General features: G+C 49.1%; 1 protein-coding gene across 3 annotated transcripts in view; it reads left to right on the top strand.

Annotated features, from left to right (window-relative positions):
- The window catches only part of EPHX2 (epoxide hydrolase 2), a 114,355-nt gene that overhangs the window by 31,024 nt on the left and 65,483 nt on the right, over positions 1 to 17,848 (top strand). For 2 of the 3 annotated variants that reach the window (XM_073335537.1, XM_073335539.1), the window contains exons 8-10: positions 44 to 122; positions 3,333 to 3,367; positions 8,334 to 8,360. The exons of the other annotated variant lie outside the window; for it this stretch is intronic. In XM_073335537.1, coding sequence (XP_073191638.1) covers positions 44 to 122; positions 3,333 to 3,367; positions 8,334 to 8,360 — 141 coding nt within the window. The remainder of the gene's footprint in view (positions 1 to 43; positions 123 to 3,332; positions 3,368 to 8,333; positions 8,361 to 17,848) is intronic. 3 annotated transcript variants of the gene reach the window in all.

Genomic DNA, 17,848 nt, shown 5'->3' with positions numbered 1-17,848 from the left:
CGTCTGTTTCAAGGTCACGTGTTTCTTTATATTTCTGCTCTAGATCCCTGCTTTGGCTGAGGCTGGCTTCCGGGTCCTGGCTTTGGATATGAAAGGCTACGGAGATTCCACTGCTCCCCCAGGTCAGTCGGGTTTCAAATCCTCTCCTCCTCCCTTCAGCAACGAAGGGCAGAGATAAATTGTTCCACCGCCTTCTGGCGTGTCTGTTTGGGTTGGGTCCTAGCTAGGACTATTGTGGTGAAGTTGAGGCTGAATATTGGGTAGAATTCACTCTTGGGTAGAATTGACTCTTGGTGAGAACTATTTAGGCTGCAGGAGTCTCCTAAGGGAAGTAGTGAAAGCCCTGGTTCTTGGGAGAATGTCCTGTCCTTTGCTAAAGTTCCTGGGACTATAGGGACTGTAGGGAAGAATTGCACCCTTGCAGGGAGAAGAACCGGATAGTCTGACACATCTCTTCCCTTGCGCTAACTTCTAAGTCTGTGATGTGGCACAAACTGAACAGCAGCCCCAAACCATCTTGACATGCACTTGGTATCTGTATGTCTGCCGACCCACCCTTGTCCTCCCCCATAACCTCCCAAGGGTTCCTAGAATCTTCTGGTGTGATTTGAGCTCACCCTGGGAATCTATTCCTTCTAGTGTTTGTCTAAGAAGTGGCTTGGAGTTGAAATGCTTCTGAAGCAGGGAAAGTAAATACAAAAGCCTCCCAGTGTTTACCTGGTGTCAAGGAGGAAACCACTTGGCGTGTCAGTTATAAAAGTGCTGTTCACGACACTGGACTGTTTCAAGTTGTCTTATTTTAATTTTCTGTCTCTTTCCACCCCTGGCACAACCTTGATGTGAACTTGCCCACAGGATGCCTTGGGAGAATAGCTCAAGAAGAGGTGACTTGGCTGTAGATACCCAAGTTGCCCCTTTAACTTCTAAGCTGAGCAGGGTCAGGCTTGGTTGGCACTTGAATGGGAAACCTTGTAAGAAAACCCAAGGTGGTGATCTTCCTTGACCCATTCCATCCTTGGCCTTGGCTGCGGCTGCCAACAAGTGGTGGTGTTCCGTAGGGAGAACGTACAGCTGACACCCTCTTTCCTTGCATGAACTACCCAACAGCTGCTACATCTCAGTGACTTTGTCACTACCAGCCTGGGCTGGATTTGAACCAGCAAACTAGGAGCGAGAGGCTCTGTCCCCCGTTAACGATCCCCTGAGCCATCTGGAAGCCTGGGGAATGAGGGTCATTGGAGCCATCCAGGCCTGATGAATAGCAATAACAGTGCAGCACGCACTCCCCTGTCCCAAGGCAGGAGGAGCTGAGTGGTGTGGCTAGCTGGTAGAGTGGGTTTGTTATTGCCACCCACCCTACCCTGCTTTCCTGAGTCTTCCCCTGCATGGCTCTACTACAGAGGCTGGGCGTCTGGCTGGGATCCCCAGAGCCCTCCTAACCTGCTGGTTCTAACTGGGTTTTGGTCCAGGCTGTAACCACATTGTTATGCAATATCTGTGTCACGCCAAATAGCTTTCTCTTGTACAGTGCATCTTCGTTTTTGCTTCAGGGCATTCACGCACGACTCTGAGAGTGAACATCGAGGCGGGCTGGGAAGAGAAGGGCTGGTGGTACAAGGCCCTGTGAAATGCCATTGCTAATCTTGAGGCCTGATCAAAGCAGCAGCCCTCACTGCTTTGTGCTCTGTTAATTTAATATCGTTTCACTATGAACGTTGCTGTGGTGCCCACAATGGACCAGAGGCCAGATTGACACAGGTATTTTGGCACCTAAAGATGCAGAGAGGCACCTAACTCACTTAGGCACTTTTGTAAGTCCTGTTTGGCGCCTCTTTGTCTTCAGGCACCTAAATCTGGCCCTGGGCGCTTTCCAAACCTAGCGAAGCACAGAAGAACATCAGCCCAAGGAGTCTGCAGTCTAAGGTCTGGGAGAAAAGGGATACTACATATAAGTGATCAGGAGGGCCATGTCAGTACCCTTCTCTGCAGCTGCCTCTACCTAGGTACTACCAGTGCCCGCTGTACTCTTTAATGGCTACCCAGAGCCCACTTCCTTCCAACACCCCATGTTTCCCAGCCCCCTCACATCTGCTCATTGAGTTACACCCACTGCCGTGTTTATTGGTAGATCTAAGGCCAGAAGGGACAATGCCGGTCCTCTCCCCTACACCAGCTGTAGACTCTCACCAGCCGGCTGGTTCCCTCCTCAAGCCCAGTAACCAGTGGTTGAACTGACGAGTTCCTTTTTAATATGGTTGGAAAATACTCATTTGCTTCCTGTGGTAAAGTATCCCATCACTCACAACGTTGTTGAAATCAGGCCAGCACATCTGAGGTGCTTGCCTAGGACTGGTTGAGCACGGCTGGGGCATTTTTCCAGAGGGCTTTTATGTCTGGACAGAGAGTGGATGTGGGGGAGCCAACCACTGCTGGTGCATGGGGAGCAGCCCCTGTAAGGTCACTGCAGTTAATTTCCTTCCTGCGGTAGGTACAAAGGCCTTGGTTTTCCTAGGATCACAGTCAGCAGGGGTTGGGGACCATAGTACACTCTTGATATGTATTGGTTTCTGCAGGGTCTGGTGCAGACGTGTGATCTCTGCTCCTGTTGGTCTAGATTAGCCCTGACCCATTTGTTGTTAGAGCTCCTTGATGCTTTTTTTTGCAAGACTTTCTAATCTTTGTTTCCATCTACCTAGTCCCTTATAGCACCGTTCATCGCTCTAGTCGCTGAGTGGCTCTGGCTGCTGGTGCCCTGGTCATAGTCCAGCTTGGGAAGTGACAGTACCTGCTGTCTCCTTAAATCCCCCCTGTAGTTACTCCTCAATCCTCCATAGCAGGGCTTATAGGAGGAGACTTCAGAATTTGTTTCAGGAGGGCTTCTTGTTTTACCTTGCAGGCAGAGAGCTTTTTCATGATACCGCCTCCTGCCCTTGAATCTGAAATCGGATCAGCACGTCCTTCTGCTGTGCCAGGCCTCTAATCCTGAACCCCAAAGCACTTGACAAACTGCCATAGAAGGATCATTCCCCCCCGCCACCTGCTGCCACCACCACTAACATGCACCCACTTCTGGGGTTGAACCCAGCAGCCGTACTTCATCAGTGTCCCAGAGCAGGCCTATGGAAATCCTAGGGACAATCCCATTCCCCCCTCCCCCCCAACCCTTAAAGACGGTGCAGTGGCTGATGAGATGAATCCTGGTGTGTACTGACCTTTTGTAGAGCTGGTGGGAGCCAGGGGGCCGCAGCCTGGTACATGGCAGATTTAGAATGTTAAAAATTAAATGGAAAGGCACTTAACTGAGCTCAATAATTAATTTTTGTTGTTTGCAGACATAGAAGAATATTCCCAGGAAGAAATATGCAAGGTAGGAGACTGTGTCCTGATTTCTGTTTGTGACCTAGGTCTGTGTGTATTATGGAGCTCCCTAGTTAAGGTTCTGACCCGGGTGCGTCTCTGGACGGTAGAAAAGGGTACAGTATGGGGTGGGAGAACAAAGGCAGTTCCATGGCTGCTGTTTCCAACTTCGGGGACCTGTGCTATTGAACTTAGAATCATAGAATCATAGAATCATAGAATATCAGGGTTGGAAGGGACCCCAGAAGGTCATCTAGTCCAACCCCCTGCTCAAAGCAGGACCAATTCCCAGTTAAATCATCCCAGCCAGGGCTTTGTCAAGCCTGACCTTAAAAACCTCTAAGGAAGGAGATTCTACCACCTCCCTAGGTAACGCATTCCAGTGTTTCACCACCCTCTTAGTGAAAAAGTTTTTCCTAATATCCAATCTAAACCTCCCCCACGGCAACTTGAGACCATTACTCCTCGTTCTGTCATCTGCTACCATTGAGAACAGTCTAGAGCCATCCTCTTTGGAACCCCCTTTCAGGTAGTTGAAAGCAGCTATCAAATCCCCCCTCATTCTTCTCTTCTGCAGGCTAAACAATCCCAGCTCCCTCAGCCTCTCCTCGTAACTCATGTGTTCCAGTCCCCTAATCATTTTTGTTGCCCTTCGCTGGACTCTCTCCAATTTATCCACATCCTTCTTGAAGTGTGGGGCCCAAAACTGGACACAGTACTCCAGATGAGGCCTCACCAATGTCGAATAGAGGGGAACGATCACGTCCCTCGATCTGCTCGCTATGCCCCTACTTATACATCCCAAAATGCCATTGGCCTTCTTGGCAACAAGGGCACACTGCTGACTCATATCCAGCTTCTCGTCCACTGTCACCCCTAGGTCCTTTTCCGCAGAACTGCTGCCTAGCCATTCGGTCCCTAGTCTGTAGCGGTGCATTGGGTTCTTCCGTCCTAAGTGCAGGACCCTGCACTTATCCTTATTGAACCTCATCAGATTCCTTTTGGCCCAATCTTCCAATTGGTCTAGGTCCTTCTGTATCCTATCCCTCCCCTCCAGCGTATCTACCACTCCTCCCAGTTTAGTATCATCCGCAAATTTGCTGAGAGTGCAATCCACACCATCCTCCAGATCATTTATGAAGATATTGAATAAAACCGGCCCCAGGACCGACCCTTGGGGCACTCCACTTGATACCGGCTGCCAACTAGACATGGAGCCATTGATCACTACCCGTTGAGCCCGACAATCTAGCCAGCTTTCTACCCACCTTATAGTGCATTCATCCAGCCCATACTTCCTTAACTTGGTGACAAGAATACTATGGGAGACCGTGTCAAAAGCTTTGCTAAAGTCAAGAAACAATACATCCACTGCTTTCCCTTCATCCACAGAACCAGTAATCTCATCATAAAAGGTGATTAGATTAGTCAGGCATGACCTTCCCTTGGTGAATCCATGCTGGCTGTTCCTGATCACTTTCCTCTCATGCAAGTGCTTCAGGATTGATTCTTTGAGGACCTGCTCCATGATTTTTCCAGGAACTGAGGTGAGGCTGACTGGCCTGTAGTTCCCAGGATCTTCCTTCTTCCCTTTTTTAAAGATTGGCACTACATTAGCCTTTTTCCAGTCATCCGGGACTTCCCCGGTTCGCCACGAGTTTTCAAAGATAATGGCCAGTGGCTCTGCAATCACAGCCGCCAATTCCTTCAGCACTCTCGGATGCAACTCGTCCGGCCCCATGGACTTGTGCATGTCCAGCTTTTCTAAATAGTCCCTAACCGCCTCTATCTCCACAGAGGGCTGGCCATCTCTTCCGCATTTTGTGATGCCCAGCGCAGCAGTCTGAGAGCTGACCTTGTTAGTGAAAACAGAGGCAAAAAAAGCATTGAGTACATTAGCTTTTTCCACATCCTCTGTCACTAGGTTGCCTCCCTCATTCAGTAAGGGGCCCACACATTCCTTGGCTTTCTTCTTGTTGCCAACATACCTGAAGAAACCCTTCTTGTTACTCTTGACATCTCTGGCTAGCTGCAGCTCCAGGTGCGATTTGGCCCTCCTGATAACATTCCTACATGCCCGAGCAATATTTTTATACTCTTCCCTGGTCATATGTCCAACCTTCCACTTCTTGTAAGCTTCTTTTTTATGTTTAAGATCCGCTAGGATTTCACCATTAAGCCAAGTTGGTCGCCTGCCATATTTACTATTCTTTCGACTCATCGGGATGGTTTGTCCCTGTAACCTCAACAGGGATTCCTTGAAATACAGCCAGCTCTCCTGGACTCCTTTCCCCTTCAAGTTAGTCCCCCAGGGGATCCTGGCCATCCGTTCCCTGAGGGAGTCGAAGTCTGCTTTCCTGAAGTCCAGGGTCCGTATCCTGCTGCTTACCTTTGTTCCCTGCGTCAGGATCCTGAACTCAACCAACTCATGGTCACTGCCTCCCAGATTCCCATCCACTTTTGCTTCCCCCACTAATTCTACCCGGTTTGTGAGCAGCAGGTCAAGAAAAGCACCCCCCCTAGTTGGCTCCTCTAGCACTTGCGCCAGGAAATTGTCCCCTACGCTTTCCAAAAACTTCCTGGATGGTCTATGCACCGCTGTATTGCTCTCCCAGCAGATATCAGGAAAATTAAAGTCACCCATGAGAATCAGGGCATGCGATCTAGTAGCTTCCGTGAGCTGCCGGAAGAAAGCCTCATCCACCTCATCCCCCTGGTCCGGTGGTCTATAGCAGACTCCCACCACTACATCACTCTTGTTGCACACACTTCTAAACTTAATCCAGAGACACTCAGGTTTTTCTGCAGTTTCGTACCGGAGCTCTGAGCAGTCATACTGCTCCCTTACATACAGTGCTACTCCCCCACCTTTTCTGCCCTGCCTGTCCTTCCTGAACAGTTTATAACCATCCATGACAGTACTCCAGTCATACGAGTTATCCCACCAAGTCTCTGTTATTCCGATCACGTCATAGTTCCTTGACATCACCAGGACCTCCAGTTCTCCCTGCTTGTTTCCAAGGCTTTGTGCATTTGTATATAAGCACTTGAGATAACCTGTTGATCGCCCCTCATTGCCAGTATAAGGCAGGAGCCCTCCCCTCACAGACATTGCTGCCTGTGCTTCCTCCCGGTATCCCGCTTTCCCACTTACCTCAGGGCTTTGGTCTCCTTCCCCCGGTGAACCTAGTTTAAAGCCCTCCTCACTAGGTTAGCCAGCCTGCTGGCAAAGATGCTCTTCCCTCTCTTCGTAAGATGGAGCCCGTCTCTACCCAGCACTCCTCCTTCATGGAACACCATCCCATGGTCAAAGAAACCAAAGCCTTCTCTCCGACACCATCTGCGTAGCCATTCGTTGACTTCCACGATTCGACGCTCCCTACCTAGGCCTTTTCCTTCCACGGGGAGGATGGACGAGAACACCACTTGCGCCTCCAACTCCTTTATTCTTCTTCCTAGAGCCACATAGTCCGCAGTGATCCGCTCAAGGTCATTCTTGGCAGTATCATTGGTGCCCACGTGGAGAAGCAGGAAGGGGTAGCGATCCGAGGGCTTGATGAGTCTCGGCAGTCTCTCCGTCACATCACGAATCTTAGCCCCTGGCAAGCAGCAGACTTCTCGGTTTTCCCGGTCAGGGCGGCAGATAGATGACTCAGTCCCCCGGAGGAGAGAGTCCCCGACCACCACCACCCGCCTTCTCCTCTTGGGGGTGGTGGTCGTGGAACCCCCAACCTCAGGACAGCGCATCTCATGCCTTCCAACCAGCGGAGTCTCCTTCTGCTTTCTCGCCCCAGACATATCATCTGGTCCACTCTCCGCAACGATACCTGTGGAGAGAACATGAAAGCGGTTAGTTACCTGTGTCTGTGTTACTGGAACCCGGACATTCCGCTTACCTCTTCTGGAGGTCACATGTTGCCAAGCTTCTTCACTGGTCTCTTGGCTCCTCTGTGCAACCTGCTCTATATCTGTAGAGCTTTGTGCCCCTAGAAGCCTATCCTGAGTTTCGTCCAGGAAATCCTCAGTTTCCCGTATGCAACGCAGGGTTGTTATCTGTTGCTCCAGACCTTCAATCTTCTCTTCCAATATGGAGACCAGCTTGCACTTTGTACAGACAAAGTCGCTTCTGTCCTGTGGAAGAAAGACAAACATGGCACATCCAGTGCAGGTCACAACAGCTGAACCCCCCCCTTCCATATCACCTTCCTACTATGAGCTTCCTCAGAGCAGTTTGCAAGACGTAAGCCTCACTGGGCTCCCTCCAGGCGAACTCCCAGGCAAACTCGTGCTGTGTGCTGCTCTGCTGTCCCCGCTGCTCAGCTGGTTCTCCGCCGCTCAGCTGGTTCGCGAAGCTCTGGCTATTTTTATTCTGAACTTAGTTCAGCAAGGAGTGCAGTATAAATCCGACTCTCTGCTTAGTGGTTTGCAGTGTCGTACAGTGTAGCTTGCTCTTCTTCTGCCAGGCTACACGCAACACTGCAGATCCTGGAAGGAAAGGCTCCCTCATGCCAGGATGAGGTCTCCTTGTTGTATAATCTTCATTAGTAGTGACAGTAACACTGAGGGGCAAAGATCAGGGCCCATCGTGCAAAGCACTGCATGGACATAGTGAGAGAGTCCCTGCCCCAAAGGTCTAAAAAGACAAAACGTTATCTTCATCTTATAGATGGGGAACTTCAGCATAATTGTGACCTCTTGTAGGCACACTGGGGCTCTGGTTGAGCTGGCAATTTGAATCCAAATCCCCTGAATGCCAGCCCAGTGTCTCCCTCCCAGACCATCCTTCCTATCTAATCTTAAACAGAAGGCTTGGAGTACAGGGCCTTGACCTTGTAGGGATGGGGAGGTGTATTGGATCTCAGGTGACTTTGGAGATCTCTTAGTAAAGGCAAACTGCCTTCTTCTTCTGTTGGCACTTAAGATAGTGACGTGTTCATGGCTAAGAAATCTGATTGTTTCTTTTTTCCCCCTCACAGGATCTTGTGGTTTTCCTGGACAAACTGGTGAGAAACCCCCTGTGACTTATGTTTTTCCTTTGCTCAGTGTACAGAGGTGTACAAATCCAAATGGTTTGGGCCACAGCCAGAGATCCTGGGGAAAAGCATTATGAGATGTGTAACTTGTACCCACCGTTCCTCCTTGTTCAATGTTACCCCAGACTTGCTGGGAACAGAAATTGCCAGGGAGAGATGAGAGATGATGGAAATGCCTGTAAAGCTTTATCTCTTGTAATCTTGAATTAAAGTGGGGGAGCGAAGATGAAAGGCAGATCCCTGGTGACTCGCTGAGCAGTTGGAGTGGATGGTTTAATTCTGCCTCTTGGCTAAGATCAAACCTAGTATTAGTTTAATATCTGATACAGCCTCTGCTGGGAGATATTGCTGTGCTTGCCTAAGAGATGAAGGCAGTGATTGCAGTCTCTTCTCTCTTCTTACAGCAATTAACCTGTAGACTTGTTGCATTAGACTAGCTCAGCATAAGTTCTTGGGCTTTGCTTTTTACTAACTGCAGAAGTAAATGGTTCCCTGGGCTGATGGAGAAGAGAGGGGGCTGTGTGGATGAAGGGAAGGATGTTACTATCTTATAGAGGATATGCAAAGAATTGCAGACTTGTGGTACGTTCCCCTCGGGTCACTGTGTGGGTATGTCTGTGCTGGGAGCATGATTCCCAGCTTGAGTAGGCAGATGTGCTAGCTCTGTCCAAGCCAGTGCACTAAAAATAGCAGTACAGCTTGGGGGGTAGCGTGGCTGGTGGGTTGGGCTAGCCAGCCAAGTATGTACCCAGGGGTTCCGGGCTGGTTTGTACTCCGGCAGTGGCCTGTACTGCTGCCCATGCTATTCCCAGCTACGCTTCTCTTTTCAGCACGATTGCTCGAGCAGAGCTAGTACATGGCTGCCCGCTCAAGCTGGAAAGCATGCCCCCAGCTGCAGTGTAGACACCCTGTGTCTTTCAAGGGGCAGGTAACCCACACAGGAGCTTGTGCAGCTCGAGACTGTAAGAGCTTCAGCATCCAGCTACTGGGGAATCCCCAGCTGTTTTCTCTCTCCTGGCTTTGTGAAGAAGTGGCTTGCTTTAAGCGGGTTTCTGCGCTAGCTTTTCACTTCTAGAGAACTGCGCTGATATTTATTTATTTATGATAAGGTTGCAAATGAAACGCATTCGGTCCCTGTGGAGTGCTTGGAAGAAGGACGCTCAATTTATGAGATCACTGTACAGTTTGGAAGAGTAATTTGGCAGTTCCTCTAGAAGCTGGAATAACAGGGCGTGTTTCAATCATCACTCGCGAGAGGGTGCCAGCGAGTGGCGGCATGGGAGGACTTCAGTATGGAGAGAAATGGACAAGCCTGGGGCTGATACATCTACCGAGGAGATTTAATAAGAGGGAAACATGGTAGCTGTTAACAAAGCAATGAATTGTAACGGACTGGTGAATTGAGTGCTCCTGGTTTTCCTTCCCTCCATGGAAAAGAGGCAGTTAGAGAAACTAAAGGGCAAACATTTAAAACTTGATGAAAGGAAATGTCTTTTTACATAATTAACCTGCAGAACTTGCTGTAACTAGGTGTCGGGGGGCCAAGAATTGAGGACCATGTTTAAGAGAAGTCAAAATCATTGTGGATACTGTGAACAGAGTAGCCCAGCTAGAAGAAGGTATTTAAACAGTCATGCCTTGGGGTGTAAGCCATCTGCTTGCTGCCGTGAGCTAAGAAAAAAGATAGGTAGGTTATTCCACAGGGATCCTTGCATATTTTTCTGAAGCATTTATTACTGGACACTGTAGCGAACAGGACGCTGGACTTAGATGGGCCCTGATCTCATTCTGTCTGGAATTCATTCAGTATGTCATTAACCAGTCGGTTGATCCACCTCTAATTCACTTACGTGCAAATCCTGTCTCGCTGCCCTTCGGTGATGGAGAACGCTTTTCTCTTTGACACATGGGCGGGTGCGCAGCAAAGCAGCAAATGACAAGGTCAGCAGCTTGACTCCTCTTGTATTAAATAATATACCCTCCTGGCACCACTGGGGCCATTCATCTGCCTTGACAATATAATTAGGACAGTGTTTAGTGGCTTCCATCCCATTGAAAGACTAGAATCAATCCCTACTCCTTTAAATGAGATGACCAGTGTCTGGGGTGGGGAGGAGGTGGGGTGGGGGGGGAGAGTAGTGACACAGGCAAATGTCAGTGTCTGTCGGGGTTTTTCCCTGCTATATCCTGGAACATCTTCCCAGAGAGCTAGCCTAGCCTGAAGTGCTGTCCTGCTCTGTAAAGAGACTGTTTTTTGTTTTTTAACAAAAACCCGGGGGGGGGGGGGAAAGGGGGGCTTCTTCAGCAGCTCTGCTGTATGTTGGCATCAGAACTGCAGCTGACCCTCATGACAGTGCTTCTTGCTTCACTCCTGAGAGCTCCACAGGGCCTGGTTACAGGCGAGTGAACTGCAGTGTGTTCTTCCTTGTGCCTTAGCAGAATGGTCTCCTAGCTTCTGCTCACAGAGCCCCACTTAGTGACATCCGTGCAAACCCACTGACGGTCATACAGCTCCAGTGAGGGACCAGTTTGGTCCCCAGAACCTGCATTATGGGGGATGAGGCACAAAAGAAGAGGAGCCCGGAGTGACCCCGATCCCAGGTGGATTGGAAAAGCCAGTCTCAGACTGTGTGTGTTTGACCAGTTGCTGAGACCATAAATGCAGCAGCCCCACCACGCTACTTCTAGACATCTCTGAAATGGAGAGGGAGGATGAAGGAATTGCTGTGCTTGTGTACTCCAGCTGGTGTATAACCTGATGAGTGACAGAAGTCTCAGAAATATCCTGCCAGCTGATGGGCAAACTTGCTGCCAACCTTTATTTTCAGGAATAGCGTAGCTTGCATGCTTCCAAATCGTAAGTCTCTCCCCACAGCCCCGGTGCTCTCTGAAACTTCTCTTCCTATTGCGTTTAAGCTGTCTGTTCTCATCCCCGCGGTCTGCACATCTTGGCCTGCATTTCTGATCTTACTGCTCCATTCCCCACGTTGCCTTCGTCCTGCCGGTAGGACATGTCCCCTTCTTTATCCTTCTCCTGCATGTATCTGTGCCTTCTTCCACAACGGAACCCACCATCTTCTCCCCAAAGATGTGGAGGCCAGAAGAGATGGTTCCAACCATCTCCTGCATACCACAGGCTGCAGAATTTCCCCTAGTGTTTACTGCACCATGCCCAAGGATTTCAGGTTTAAGAGGTCTAATCTCTATTAAGACTCCAATTGATGGAGAGTCCATCCCTTCCATTGGGGAGGTGCTCCAATGGCTAATGACCCTCCTTGTTGAAAATGTGCATCTTGTTTCAAGTTTGAAATTAACGAGCTGAGATGCAGTGGCTGGGAGCTAAATTCTGCCTTTATCCGCTCAATTAAAGAGCCTTCTAGTAACAGACTCCTCCATGCAGCAGCTGAGAGGGTTGCAATTTTCAACTTACGGCTTGTTCTTCATTTTTGTTGCCACAACTTTAACAGTTAAATTTAAAAAATCATTGAATCATAGAACTGGAAGGGATCTCGAGAGGTCATCTAGTCCAGTCCCCTGCACTCAAGGCAGGACGAAGCATTATCTAGACCATCCCTAACAGGTGTTTGTCTAACCTGCTCTTAAAAATCCACAATGGTGGAGACTCCACAACCTCCCTAGGTAATTTATTCCAGCGCCTAACCACCCTGACAGTTAGAAAGTTTTTCCTAATGTCCAACCTAAACTTCCCTTGCTACAATTTAAGCCCATTGCTTCTTGTCCTATCCTCAGAGGTTAAGAACTATTTTTTTCCCTCCTCCTTGAAACAACCTTTTATGTACTTGAAAACTGTTATCATGTTCCCTCTGTCTTCTCTTCTCCAGACTAAACAAACCAAAATTTTTTCAATCTTTCCTCATAGGTCATATTTTCTAGACCTTTGATCATTTTTGTTGCTCTTCTCTGGACTCTCTCCAATTTATCCACATCTTTCTCGAAATGTGGCGCCCAGAACTGGACACAATACTCCAGTTGAAGCCTAATCAGTGCAGAGTAGAGCGGAAGAATTACTTCTTGTGTCTTGCTTACAATACTCCTGCTAATACATCCCAGAATGATATTTGCTGTTTTTGCAACAGCGTTACACTGTTGACTCATATCTAGCTTGTGGTCCACTATGACCCCCCCCCCACCCCAGATTCCTTTCCGCAGTACTCCTTCCGAGGCAGTCATTTCCCATTTTGTTTGTGTGCAACTGATTGTTCCTCCCTAAGTGGAGTACTTTGCCTTTGTCCTTATTGAATTTCATCCTAATTACTTCATACCGTTTCTCCAGTTTTTCCAGATCATTTTGAATTTTAATCCTATCCTCCAAAGCGCTTGCAACCCCTCCCAGCTTGGTATTGTCCACAAACTTTATAAGTGTACCCGCTATGCCATTATCTAAATCATTGATGAAGATATTGAACAGAGCCAGACCCAGAACTGATCCGTGCAGGACCCCACTTGTTATACCCTTCCAGCATGACTGTGAACCACTGGTAACTACTCTCTGGGAGAGATTTTCTAACCATTTATGCACCCACCTTATAGTAGCTCCATCTAGGTTGTGTTTCCCTAGTTTGTTTATGAGATGGTCATGCGAGACAGTATCAAAAGCCTTACTAATGTCAAGATATACCACATCTACCGCTTCCCCCCCATCCACAAGGCTTGTTACCCTGTCATGTAAGTCTGTATTTGAAGAGACTTCCTTATTCCTTTTCACTCTGCTTGGGAAGTAAATAGCAATCCTCTGACACACATCCCCTCAATGGTTCAGGATCCATAAGTGGGATGCAGAACACGGCATAGCCATCTCCAAGAGGGCAGTACAGCATTCCCTAATGCCATGCTAGGCCATTAGTCCAACAGTGAGCCAGGCTGGATATGACTGTCTGTGAGACTTAGCTGTTCCCTGGAGGATTCCCATCCAGGTACTGGTCCAGCTTCTCTCTCTCCATTTTGTGAGATGTGCCGCTTCTCGTGCCGTGATCAAGTCACGGCTGCTGGCTAGCTCTCAAAAGTGCTTGGCTTTTCCAAGCTTGTCTATTATTTTCAAAGAGCCTATGGGGAGCGGATGGGATGGCATCTCATGCTGCAGGCGGCTGGGCCATTGCTGTGGGTGAAAGCAGCCATTTCCTTGCAGGGTGAGGAGTTCTGACGACTCGGTTGAACCTGCAGGGGATTATAGTTTGCCCAATTGCAGAGCTTCTCCGTCAGCAGCTTCTTTTTCTGCAGGGGGAGAGCTGGAAATGGAGGCAGGGGTCACCAAGAAGCCTGCTCTGCATCTTGGAAGAAGTTCTGGGTGGTTAGCACCTGCCTTGTGGGTAAACGTGGGATGGGAAGGAGCCCTGCTGAGCTCTACGACCAGCAGGGCTTGAGGGCTTATTTAATCTTTGATCAGGACTCTCGTTAAGGCTGGGGAAGGCATCGCGGACTTGGCTCCCCAGGGGTGTGGGTGCAGAGCATTTCAGAAGGCCTCTCATCGCCCTGGGGTACTGTGCAACCCGTTTTTCCCGCTTCCAGTGGAAAACAAAAAAATGAAACTGAAGGGGAAAGGCCGGCTCTTAAGAGCTGGCCTGAGCTTCAGGAGGCCAAGGAGCACTTTCCACCTGGTTGTGGGGGGAAGAATTGCAGTTGTGTGTGAAATTTCTTCCCGGCTAACTGGACACCGACACTAAAGGGACGATCAAGGGGTTGGCGCTAGAATAATGTCGTTTTTTGCTGCCAAAGTCACGAGTTCAAAGCTGCCCCTGCTCCGTGGGAGATGAAAGTTATCTGGTTGTTTGAAGGCCAATGGGTTGATGGCCTGTGTGCAGTCCTGGCTGGACCACTAGCTGCATTGCCCAAAATGTCCGTTGCAACTGATGCAAACTGGGCTTCCGTTCTTAGCAGTAACCTGGGATTGAATGAGACTGAACTGCCCCTCCTAGCCCTAAAAGCAGTATTTCCAGGTCAGGGTTTGGACCTGCTATCTGGGGAGTGGGCAGTGCAGGTGGTGAGCCTGCCCTGTGAATGAAGGACTCCAAGGCTGCCAGGCTGGCATCTTCCATCAGTGAGAACTTCACCTTATAATCAGAGAGCATCAAAAATAGTGAAGACTTCAGAAAGAAGGGAATGGTCTTGGATCTTGGGGAGGAAGGTTGGCTTTGCGGTTAAGGATTTGATTGGGACTCGGGAGCTCCTGGGGGTTCAATTTCTTGGTGTGACCTTGGACAGCTCACTAAGGTTATGCCTAGGCTGCAGTGGAAGGTGTGATTGTAATGTGGGTTGGTACACTGGCGCTAGCGTTAATCGAGCAAACACAGGTAACAATCCCAGCATGGACAAGGCCTCAGCAGAACACGGGGGCTTCCACAGTGCCCATCCACTTTACCGACACTACAGCCATGCAGCTGCCTCAGGGTGTGGGAGAGGCTTGGGGGCCTGCGCCTTGCCCCAGCCCCCGTGATGGCCTTTCCTGTCCTGCAGCCCCTTTTCAGCTAGGAAAACTTGCCTTAATGCATCAGTCACAGCAACCTTGCCTGGAGGAGCTCCCTGCCGTCGGCATGGGGAGGGAGCTGGTCTGAGAGCGCGAAGCCTCGTAGCCTTTGTGCGGAACCATTCAGGGCTGGTCTCTGAAGCTGCTGTCCCTCCCTCCCTCTTAGCAGGCGGCTCTGTGGCAGAAGAGGGAGCATGTTCTTTGACTCCAGTTAGCTCACAGAGGCTGAACTCCTAATTGAGTGAAGGCCCCATGCCTCGCTGTGGAAAATTGCTCCAGCCTAACCATGGTGGTCTCCTCCAGCTGTGCGTCTTCTCTCTAAGGGCGCCTGCCACTTGGTGCCCTCTGTGGAATGGAAACCCCCCTCATCTCCCACCCCCTCAGTGCTGAGTCTGGGATTAATAAATTGCCGTGGCAATCGGTGAAGGAGCGGGCAGCACGGGAGGTGGGGAGGGGGAGCAGGCCGGTGGTTTTAGTGCTTCCAGCAAAAAAGGGGATTGGGCTTTTTGCTCGCCTCAGTTGCACAAGCGTGGCTCGTCATGTTCCCCTTTCCATCCGGGAGCAGGGTGAGACAGTGTGTGTCCTAAACAAGGAGCTGCCGACAGGGACCTGTTAAGAATTCAGGGCTGGGTGTGCTGTAACAGCGGGGCTCGCCCCGTCTGCTGATGTCCTGTCAGCTGCTCATTACAGAGTGCTGGGACTGCTGGGGCCAGGATTTCTGATTTTCTGTTTAAGGACTGAAAGGACCATTAGGATCATCAGCAGGAGGTACAACAGGTGCAGGGCAGCCCACAGAGAAGGTGATCAAGTGCTTCCATTGACCTAGCTACCATCAGATGGGGAGATTAATTTCCAAGGACAACACAACCTTCCCTGCGTCCACACTCCGGGCGTGTAGCAGCATACCTACGGCAGCACCCGTAGCGTAGACCTGGCCTAAGTCTTATTGATGTCCCATTTACATCAATAAATGCTTAATACGTTAAGGCCAGAAGGGACCAAAGATAATCTAGACAGACTTTCTGTGTATCACAGGCTGGCGAAGTTCATCGTTAATCCTGTAATCCTGAGCCCAGAATCTCATAAAAATTACTAGGAGTACTTGTGGCACCTTAGAGACTAATCCATTTATTTGAGCATGAGCTTTCGTGAGCTACAGCTCAAGTACTCCTTTTCTTTTTGCGAATACAGACTAACACGGCTGTTACTCTGAAACCCATAAAAATTACTGTTGCTATTGATGTTGCATGTAAACCCTGCAAAGCGATCCTGGCCTGGAGGAGTGGAAAGAATGTTGGTAAGTGGGGTGGGTGATCTCAAATACCAGATCTAGATCTAAACTTCAGTCCATATCTGTGCTTGGAAGACAGGATCAGAACTCAAAATGATCTTGATAACCTGGAGAAATGGTCTGAATTACATGGGGTGAAATTCAGTAAGGATAAATACAAAGCACTACCCGTAGGAAGGAGAAGAATCAATTAGAATCGTAGGACTGGAAGGGACCTTGAGAGGTCATCTAGTGCAGTCCCCTGCATTCATGGCAGGACTAAGTATTATCTAGACCATCCCTAACAGGTGTTTCTCTAACTTTCTCTTTAAAATCTCCAAATGATGGAGATTCCACAACCTCCCTAGGCAATTTATTCCAGTGCTTAACCAGGCGCTCTGACAGGTTTTCTTAATATCCAACCTAAACCTCCCTTTCTGCAGTTTAAGCCCATTGCTTCTTGTCCTGTCCTCAGAGGTTCAGAAGAACAATTTTTCTCCCTCCTCCTTGTAACAACCTTTTATGTACTTGAAAACTGTTATCATGTCCCTTCTCAGTCTTCTCTTCTCCAGACTAAACAAATCCAATTTTTTTCAGTCTTCCCTCATAGGGAGGTTGTGGAAGCGCCATCATCGGAGATTTTTAAGAGCATTTTAGAGAAACACCTGTCAGGGATGGTCTAGACAATACCTAGTCCTGCCGTGAGTCCAGGGGACTGAACTAGATGACCTCTTGAGGTCTCCTCCAGCCCTACGTTTTTATGATTCTTGGAGACTAGATTCCAAAATCATTGCCACAGACACCACTGGGGGGAATCAGTGATCATGGAACTGGAGAGAATAGAAACCAAAGAAGTGGGCTCACAACTGGTGACCAAGAGGGGAAAGAGAACCAGGGGATGTTCACCCTTTCGAAGTATCAGTTCTCCGATACGTTGCAAGTCAGCTACTGAGGTTCCTGTCTCTGACGGGATGGAATGGAAAGCTACAGTGGACCCACCTGATGAGCATCCTGGTGGTAAAAAGCAAGCAGCTACCAAGAAATATTCTTCAACCGTCCTAAGAAGCCAGTCGTCATCGGTGGAGGAGAGCAGACAGACTTCAGAGAAAGACACAAGGACAGCAGGACTGTGTGCTGTCTCCCTGGAGAGAAGACACGGGATTGCGAAGTCATCTGGTGATCCAGTCATGGTGATCCACATGATGCCATATCATTGGTTCCAGTGTGTAACTATACAGATTATTGAACACTTCAAGGATCTTGGAGGGGAGCGGAAGAGGAGGAAAATCCAGGTGATCTCTTGCTTGTGGGACTGGAAGGATCTCTGAGAAGAAGGCAGAAAATACTGAAGATGAACTATCGTCTGCATGGCTGGTATGAAGTGAGAGGGTTGGTGGAGAGGGGCCACATTCCAGTGAAAGAAGGGCCTGTATCTCATGGGTGGGGGGATGCTAGTCTCAGTTGGAGACTAGCTGGAGCAGCCAGGAACGTATTAAACTAACAGGGAGCATGCTAAGGAGGCAAATGAGGTACACGCTCAAACTCAGTGTCGAAAACAGATTGCACCAATGTGTGCAAAGGATGTGAAGAGAATGTTTTTTCAGTTGCTTTTATACCAGTGGCAGGAGGCTGGATAACAAGCAAGAAGAATGGGAAAATGTCATTAAGAAGAAATTTGATGATATTAGCGCTGTGATGGGACAATTA

The sequence above is a fragment of the Lepidochelys kempii genome, chromosome 3, assembly GCF_965140265.1.
Source record: "Lepidochelys kempii isolate rLepKem1 chromosome 3, rLepKem1.hap2, whole genome shotgun sequence".
In the NCBI taxonomy this organism is placed as follows: Eukaryota; Metazoa; Chordata; order Testudines; family Cheloniidae; genus Lepidochelys; species Lepidochelys kempii.
Note: the sequence above shows the minus strand (reverse complement) of the source record. Positions and strands in the feature narration are given on the sequence as shown.